This window comes from Panthera leo, chromosome A1, assembly GCF_018350215.1.
Source record: "Panthera leo isolate Ple1 chromosome A1, P.leo_Ple1_pat1.1, whole genome shotgun sequence".
In the NCBI taxonomy this organism is placed as follows: Eukaryota; Metazoa; Chordata; class Mammalia; order Carnivora; family Felidae; genus Panthera; species Panthera leo.
The window spans coordinates 17283039-17292205 of NC_056679.1; the positions used below are offsets into that span (position 1 = coordinate 17283039).

The following is a 9167-nucleotide window of genomic DNA, read 5'->3' on the forward strand; positions in this document are numbered from 1 at the left end:
AGTACACTAGATATTTAGATATAAAAATTCAGTCTACATTTTCACAGATCTTATTAGAGTTCCATTTGCTGATAAAATTCTAACACACACTAATGAGTTAAAAAAGATTTAAAAAGTTTTCCAAATTTTCTCCAGTGAAGTAACAAGAAAATGAAATACTTACGAAGCTAACAGCTCAAGAGCAACTAGCTTGTCTTTACTGAAGGTGAAACAGTTGAGAATATGGACCACTTCTGCTGGGTGAACAGCCACCATTTTCTATGAATATAAAAAATAATGTTGTTTTCAACATGACAAGTTTTCATGCCAGAAATTGCCTTTTTTAGGGAAACATGGTTAAATGTTCTTAATGTAAATATTTGAGGTAAAACTGCTTACTCAAAAGCAAGCCCTAACAACCATGTGACTTCAACTCAGGCTTTTTCTATAGAACCATTTCAGTTGAAGACCTAAGTTCCCCATGCACTCTTTCTTATCATTTCTCAGTGGATTCATTTATAGAAAAAAATACTTACATATACTACTTTTCTCAGAAAGGTCATAAAAAAGGGGGGATTTATAAATATGGGAAATACTTGGCTTGAGAAGGTAGAAAAAAAACTACATTCCTCAGCTAGAACACCAAGTAGTCTATAATCAGGGATTCCTAAAGTGATGTCCACGTGCTGAATACTGTTACTAAGATAGGGTGACAGCAGAGTCACCTCAGTAGGGAAAGGACAGGTTAAACAGTACGAGTGTGCACGTGTGTGAGCAGGGGAAGGGGCAGACAGAGAGGGAGAGAAAGAATCCCAAACAGGAACTATCAGCGCAGAGCCCTGCTTGGGACTTGACCCCATGAACCGTGGCATCATGATCTGAGCCTAAATCAAGAGTCAGATGCCACCCAGGCACCCCTAAACAGAACTTTACTGCAGAACTTTCTTAGGAGTCTTATAATAACATGCACTGTGACACTCCAAGATTGTGTGCAATGTTACATAATTTGACTAGGGTACTTTTGTTTTTGAAGATAAGATTCAGCCAATTTACAGATTTATGTTAACAGTGGACGGAATTCAAAGGAAAGTCAATGCCAGATCATTTAGAATCACTGCCCAATAGATTCCTACAATTTAAATTTTTTTTTTTTTTACATTTATTTATTTTTGAGAGACAGAGAGAGAGCGTGAGTGAGGGAGGGGCAGATAGAGAGGGAGACACAGAATCCGAAGCAGGCTCCAGGCTCTGAGTTGTCAGCACAGAGCCCGACGCGGGGCTCAAACCCACAAACCGCAAGATCATGACTTGAACCGAAGTCGGACGCTCAACCGACTGAGCCAGCCAGGTGCCCCTAGATTCCTACAATTTAGAGCAGTGGTTTTCAGACAATTTTATCCAGGTTAGCACCAAGAGAATTGGTTTAACTATATACCCTTTTGCAAGTCTTTAAATGGACATCTAAAAACTATGCTACAAGTTTAAATATTTACAAAAAATTGATTTATCTTCGTTATATATTTGTAAAAAGTTTGGAACTACTGATTTAGTTCACTTCATTTATGAAAATGTCTATTGTATAACCTAATTGTCAAGATTAGTCCTCTGTGAAAACAACCAAATCAGACTTTGTCAGAAAAGGCTGGACTCATTAAGTTGTGCCCATGCTAGCCTTTTGCCTCTAAATACCTTAGAATTTTAATTTTAAGGTAGGTCCAAGTAAGCAGGCCTCAGAGCTTTGTCATGAATTTTTTGTCTTAATAAAATAAGGGGAGGTCCCCATCAGTATTTCTTACAAAACCTCTCTGCTTTGCTCTCCCTCTTAGGAAATTACTGGTCTCTTTGGTCCTTGGGGAAAAGATTTTCACCCTGGGGTGACAGGTGGATGGGTGAGATAACCTTTTTTTTTTATAAAGTTAAAAAAAAAATTGTTAAAGAGGAGAAACACTAACACATCCAGACACTTTCTTTGCCAAATTAGTTTAGGAAGCTAAGGATCTGTAGATTTCCTTAAAGCTATCCGTGCCTGATCCTCCGAGGAGAATCTTCCTACATAGCCAGATACTGTTAGACTTAAATGTCTCCTTTAATTTAGGCTCTAGCACTGTGCTGGCCATACAGTAGCCACTAGGCACATGTGTCTATTTAAATTAAAATGAAAGAAATAATACAGTTCCACAGGCAGACCAGACACATTAGGTGCTCAAAAGCCACATGTGGTCAGTGGTTACCATACTGGACAGCAGAGATACAGAACTTTTCCATCATCGCTGCAAGTTCCATTTGGACAGTGTTGGTCTAAAGAATTATAAATAGAAACCCAACTGACTACTGTTCTAAAACTAAATACGAAAGGATAAAGATATCAAAAATTTGAAGGACATACACAAAAACACTTAAGAATTCAAATTCTAGGGGTGCCTGGGTGGCTCAGTCGGTTAAGCGGCCGGGTCATGATCTTGTGGTTCATGAGTTTGAGCCCCAAGCCAGGTTCTGTGCTGACAGCTCAGAGCCTGGAGCCTGCTTTAGATTCTGTGTCTCCCTTTCTCTCTGCCTCTCCCCCACTCACGCTCTGTCTCTCTCTCTCAAAAAAATAAATAAGCTTTAAAAAAAAATAAGAATTCAAATTCTATGGGGGGCATCTGGGTGGCTCAGTCGGTTAAGCGTCCAACTCTTGGTTTTGGCTCAGGTCATGATTTCAGTTTCTTGAGTTTAAGCCCTGCGCTGCGCTCCAGGCTGACAGCAGGGGGGCCTGCTCGAGATTCTCTCTCTCTCTCTCTCTCTCTCTCTCTCCCCCTTTCTCTCTGCCCCTCCCCTGCTTGCACTCTCTCTCTCTCTCTCTCAAAAGAAATAAACTATAAAAGAAAATTCAAATTCTATGTTTTGTTTGCCTATAAATATTTTCTCTTCCAACCTGCCAATTAGGATCCTATGGTTCACAACTTAATAAGGTACATACAATTTAAATTCACAGTTTGGGGAGTCTTAATTTTTTTTTAACAATTATTTGATTAATCAAAGTAAAATAAAACTTAGGATTAGTTTTTCTAATGCAAACAAATTACAACCTGAGATCAATTATAGAAAACAAGGGGAGAATTCAAGATACTTAAATTCTTCATTCTAAAGAAAAGTAAGTTACTTACATGTTGTAATGCTTTCATTGCCTTTAACTGAGGTTCAGCCCAGGAGAAATATCTCAGTAAATCGACCACCTGAAAAAGAAAGAACTCCTTTAGCTCTAATGATATGTATTCGCCAACATTTCTACAAGATTTGTTTCAGTACTATGAATTACTATTCGGTCCCTTACTGGCACAAATCACAATTTAAGTGCTCAATGGCCATCTGAAGTAGGTAGTTACCACGAGGAATAGTGCAAAAAGAGAACATTTTGATCATCACAGAGACTGGGGCAGCGCTGCTACAGAAATAAACAAGAAGTGTGAAATACAGGAAAAACAAAGTACCTAAAGAAAAGAGAATGAAAAAGTACTAGATGGAGATAAATGTCAGCTGTGTTACGAATGGAAAACTTTAAAAATTTCGTGGAGAGTGACAGTTTTAATCAATCACAAAAGGGTGTTCAGTGGTGTAGTTTAGAATAGGTCTGCTGTCTCCTGCTCTTTTCCTTGAATCTGAAGGGCACGGATCTCGTCTTTACACCACAGATCTATTCCCTAAACGTGTTAAGAATCACCATGAGTTACTCCAGCAATCTGTAAACAGTAGGGCATTTGGGGAACACAGTTAGCCAGGCTCTCCCACCACTACTGCCACCAGCGAATTTCAAATGAATGAGGGAGATACTACGAGATCTCTTATAAAAGAGGAGGAGGGCATCAAGGTCACAACCCTGAAGTTCCTGCATAGTCACCACCACCCTTTTCACTGCCTCCAAGGGAAATCCAAAAGAAAAGAAAAAAAAAAAAAAAAGACTCAAAGAGGGAGTAATAAAATCTGGGTTAGTGAATTAATGTGTTAAGGTTTCAATTATTCTACAAAGCAAAATTAATGCTAGAGACTGGAGAGGTATATGAAGAGCAGAAAATACTTTCACTCCTTATAAAGTGATGTGTATGCTGCAAATGGGTATTATGCATATGTTCTTTACTATCATGGGAATAATGGTTTTACTATATATACACGTAGAAAATGCTACCTGCCACTTTACCAACCAAAAAAACGTGGCTATCACGTCTGAGATAGGAAGAAAAACCTTCAATACAATAAGGAGGCTTAGAAGGTCATACTTAAAAAATAGCTTTTAGTTTTTTTAAAGTTTTTGATGACTTTAGCAAAGTGGAATAACCACCAAGGGAAGTTTTCTACAAAATTTCACACACACACACATATACTCGAAAGAAGAAAAGTTATCATCTATGAGATATTATAAATCTTTGTAAAACATTTAAATTAAGGTGATTTTGAAAAGTAATGGGACAGCTGAAAAACACTCACTAAATAGACAGCAATACAATGCATTTGTAAATGCACAATTTGTAAAGTGGCTTTTAGGCATTTAAGAGTCAAAACCTCTGTAGGCTTAAAGTGATCCAAACCTCAAGTTTTAAAAATCTTGAGATAACAGATGAGAAGTTGGGGCATTTACCAACGCCACCTACAGATTCATCCACTGTCTACCCTCTCCACATTCTTACCCTTTCCCAGAACTCTTCAGATGCACATTTCTCTTTCTGCCCTATTTCTCTATCAAGTGTTTTTTAAGTATTCCTCAGAAATCAGGCCTCTCTATGTATGTTGCGTGTATGCATACATATGCATACACTTTTTAAATTAGCAAACTCCCCCTAAAGCTGCATGAGTTTTCATTAAACTACCATGCTTAAAACATTATTTGTCTGGCAGTGACAGAAACTACTTATTAAACACCACATTTTGTTTTAACGTGTAGTCAATTTCGTAATTACTGACTTATAAATACTGTACAAATTTGGGTATGTTTACCATTAGAAATTTATAAATTCATGATGCTGTGCTCAGAATAAATATTTGAAAACTGGTCTTGGACACTGAATTTTAAAATGTTACCAGGGGCACCTGGGTGGCTTAGTTGGTTAAGTCTGACTCTTGGTTTCGGCTCAGATCATGATCTCACGGTTCGGGAGCTATGCTGACAGCTGTGGAGCCTGCTTGAGATTCTCAGTCTCCCTGTCTCTCTGCTCCTCCCCCACTTGGTCTCTGTCTCTCTAAATAAACATAAATTAATAAAATAAAATAAAATAAAATAATGTTAACACAGGTGCCTAGGTGGCTGAGTCAGTTGAATGTCTGACTCTTGATTTCAGCTCAGGTCATGATCCCAGGGTCCTGGGATTGAGCCTCTCATTGGGCTCCACACTGAGTCTGGAGCCTGTTTAAGATTCACTCATTCTCTCTGTCTGTCTCTCTCTGCCCTTCTCCCCCGCTCGTGCTCTCTCTCTAAAACAAAAAATAAAATAAAGTTAATATATGATATTGCAGTGAAAGTAGGTATGTTTATAAAATACTCTAACTATACACTAGGTAAAATTTTCTCCCCAAATGGAAAGCTTCTAAAGTTTCTGAATAAATACAGCAACAAACTAAAAGCAATTCTGAACTTGACCAGCAAGTAAATAGACATTAAGGAGAATATCAGAGTGAAAAAAGATCTTTGTATACACAAATACCTGTTCACTAGAGAAATATCCATGCACATATTCAATTGCTTTTAATTTGTACTCTGTCAGAACAGCCTAAGAAAGGAAAAACAAAAACAGCATTAGCATATGTAAGCTAAATAGTAACATGCAGAGTCAAAACTGCCTAAGCAACATGGCAGCCCTTCTTCAGCCCCAGCCCAGGCAGCGAGTCACTGGGGTGACATGACATTCTACCCTTCCAGGTTCCATGCAATAAGGGATATGTTGAGACAGCAGGAAAACCTCCTGAGTCTCCCTACTCACTCCTACCAGGAAAAGGAACAAAGCTGTAATAGGCAAGCGTTGACATTGATAGAAATTCCATACAGAATTCCTGTAAATGTTATTAGAGGTTCAGAACATCCCAAATTCAACCAAACTGTCATTTTTAAGAAGCCTAATTATATCAAACATTATTCACGCATTCATGCATCAATTATTGAGCAGCTATTATGTGCTAAGTGATAGAGAAACATGAATGACAAGGTCTGGTCAGGTTCTCAGTACTTCCACTGGAATGTTAAGACTCCAGGGAGCCTAAAAGGGCCCTCAATTCAATCTGTGTGCCTGCTACTAACTGGCCTCGTGGCCTCTGAAAGGCATTTTAATTAGCTTGAGAACCTTTTTAACCATAAAAAGGGAACAACATTCACTACCCACCTCAGAGTTACTGTGAAAATTAAAATAATCAATAGTAGATCTGACACATAATAGTACTAACTTATGGTTCCTTTCCTCACAGGGTCTCTATCAATGGGAAGTTCAGGGAGAAAGTATGGTGGTCTTGACCCAGCACTATCCAGAACCAGCTGAAATCACATATGTTGTCCTTGCAACTGTTTGCCAAGCTTAGAGATGGAAACAACCATAATTTGGTAGCTACTAATCAATAAAAATCAACCCTTTGTACTATAAAACAATATTTGTACTTGGTATATATATCATTTGCTAGGAGAAAATATGACCAGTTTACTGAAAGAAACATCCAGGTTGCCCAGTAGTTTTTCACTGAAAAGGGAAGTGAGGAAGAGAGCATGGGACTCTGGGTAAGGTACTCTTACTGTTGAGATGTAATCTCAGGAAGTGATTACCTGGTTTAAACGAATTTATATCTACAAAGTCTGAAAGCAATTTTTTTAAAAACCAATAGTAATTCTCATTTAGATATGCCTACATTTTTATCCCATTTTAACAGACTTAAGACAATGCTGATATATCTAATTTGCTTGCAGACCAAAAATAAGGATTTAAATAAGAAAGTAAATTGCTATCTCATGTATGACTTTGATCTCTGGAAAATATCCTATTCCCCTCATTAATATCTGTGTGTGTGTGTGTGTGTGTGTGTATGTGATCTTTTCACAACATAGAAGGGAGAGATTTTGCAAATTGCACCCTATAACTTCCAAAAGTAGAAATCTACTTGGTCTACTTGAACCCACAAATTACTTCCTCATAAACAGTAAATATCAGTTCATAAACAAATTGTTACAAATTCTATACATATAGTTGACAACCTGACATTTTATAGCAAATTTTAACTGGACAAGCTGGATTTGCAAAAGCTGAAATTTTGACCAAAAACAACATTCAATATCGCCCAACATGTAAATTTAACCTAATACGCGAATTTGCAAAACAGTTTTAGGACAGATGAAGAAAACTAACACTTTGCTTTATAGAAAATGCAGAAAAACAGCATGTCTACAGGCAATTTCATTCATTTCATAAGCTGAAATAAATCAATCACCAGAGCATAAAGTAACAAATGCTACCCTGTCAGTCAAGGGTCTTAAAGGTTTGGAAATGGCCAGAAGTTCTAAGCAAAACACTCAGTATTAGCATACTAATGGTACAGATGGTCCTTCCAGATCTAATTATGTAAACACTTTTGTGCTTTAAGTATTTACTGGGCTCAAGGCTACATTCCAAGTATTTTTGCTGTTTGGTTCATTCTGGGAGGTAGGTTACATACAACAGCCTCGAAAAGAAGCAAAAATTTAGAAAACAGGAAGAAAAAAGGTGTTGAAATTCAAGTTATTGAAGCCCATTCCTAAGAATATGACTTTAAACCTAATACATTTGGACATTGTGTCCGTCCAGGCAACACATAGCCTATCTTCAGATTTGAAAAACCTGCCATGAGAACTCCCATTAAAGAAATTTTATACGTATTATCTCTTAATTGTCAGTCTTAGGTTACTGAAAGATGAGATAAAAAGTTAAATATTAAATCACTTTTCCGCCAAGTACAGAGCTATTAGATTTGTAGAGCCGGCTTCCGAACGAGTATTCTTTTAATATATTTTCCACAATACCGCACTGATCGTCAAATTTAGCATTAACAACTTAATTTCTATTTGTATCGTGAAATATATCGCGATACAAGCTCCCGTAGTGTACATTAAAATTCCCACCAATTTTGCAATCCTAAAACTCGTATTTTGCACCATCGGCACGCAGTCCTTCAAAGAGAATTAACTACGAGAATTCGTAGCTCACAGATTGATTTAAGGCATTAAGTGAAATTACCTTTCTAATTTCATCCAACACCGTTTCAAAGGACTTTTTGTCCATCTTGGTTAGTTTCGACGTGGTTTTACACAGTTGCACTTTCAATCAGAAAATGTTCATCCCTGGTCTGCTCTAATAGTAAAAACGTTTATAGCTGAGGAGGAAAGACTCCAGGAGCAAGAAAAAGGATGCAAAGAGGTAGAGAGTACTTCAAACTCTGCAAAAAATTCTAAAAATGGACACTTATAAAAACTTTTTATTAAAAGCAAAAACCGCCAGACTTTCTCAGCTTCAGGACACCTCGGGGAAGAGTCCGGTGCTCTCGGAGTCCTGCAAAGAAGCCCAGGGCTTGGCAGCCGGAGCTGAGCTGCGGTCCCCTGCAACTGAAGGCCAGGCGCCGCCGGGGAAAGGTCGTGAAGCCGCTCTCCCGAGTGGAGCGGCCGGGAGAGCAGATGCACCTGCGCCCCGGATCCTGCGGGCGGCGAAGAAGGAGGTACCGGCCTCTCAACCCGCACCAGCGCCTAGGCCGCCGGCCGCCGCCCCTCACCGCGGCGCATGGCCCGACTTGCGTTCAACCCCAGCAGCTGCGCTGGCTCCTGGGTCCCGTAGCCCGGGCAGCGGAGGCCGGGCAGGCTCTTTGTTACCAGCTGCCACGGCTTCCGGGAGCGGGCCGGCAGCCGGAGAGCACCGGGAGCCGGGCGAGGGGGCCCACACTCTCCGGTAGGGGGACTCCCGAATACCGCGGCGCCCACGGCGTCTAGAGCCCTTCCTGGTTACCCCTACAGCTCCCACCGGCTCCTGGGGGCCTTTAAAGAAGCTCGTCGCGCCCCTGTAAACCCAACTCTGCGCCGAGAGCTTCGGCCTCTCTTTCCCGAAAGCCAAAGGAGGGGGTCCTGGTGTGGGAACGTAGGTGTCTACAGCAAATGCCTGGATTCCTCAGAATCGGAGGTAGCTGAAATCTTTCTCAGAGCTTGAAAATCATTTTTTGAG

General features: G+C 39.6%; 1 protein-coding gene across 5 annotated transcripts in view; it reads right to left on the minus strand.

The window, feature by feature from the left end:
- PROSER1 (proline and serine rich 1) overlaps positions 1–9167 on the minus strand; it is an 81665-nt gene that overhangs the window by 18749 nt on the left and 53749 nt on the right. For 4 of the 5 annotated variants that reach the window (XM_042903856.1, XM_042903926.1, XM_042904004.1 and 1 more), the window contains 3 exons: positions 5652–5717; positions 3126–3194; positions 164–258 (listed from right to left, as the gene is read on the minus strand). In XM_042903856.1, coding sequence (XP_042759790.1) covers positions 164–258; positions 3126–3143 — 113 coding nt within the window. In that variant the 5' untranslated portion in view covers positions 3144–3194; positions 5652–5717. Of the gene's footprint in view, positions 1–163; positions 259–3125; positions 3195–5651; positions 5718–8195; positions 9143–9167 lie in introns of those variants that run through there. The other variant, XM_042903855.1, reaches the window with a different exon arrangement.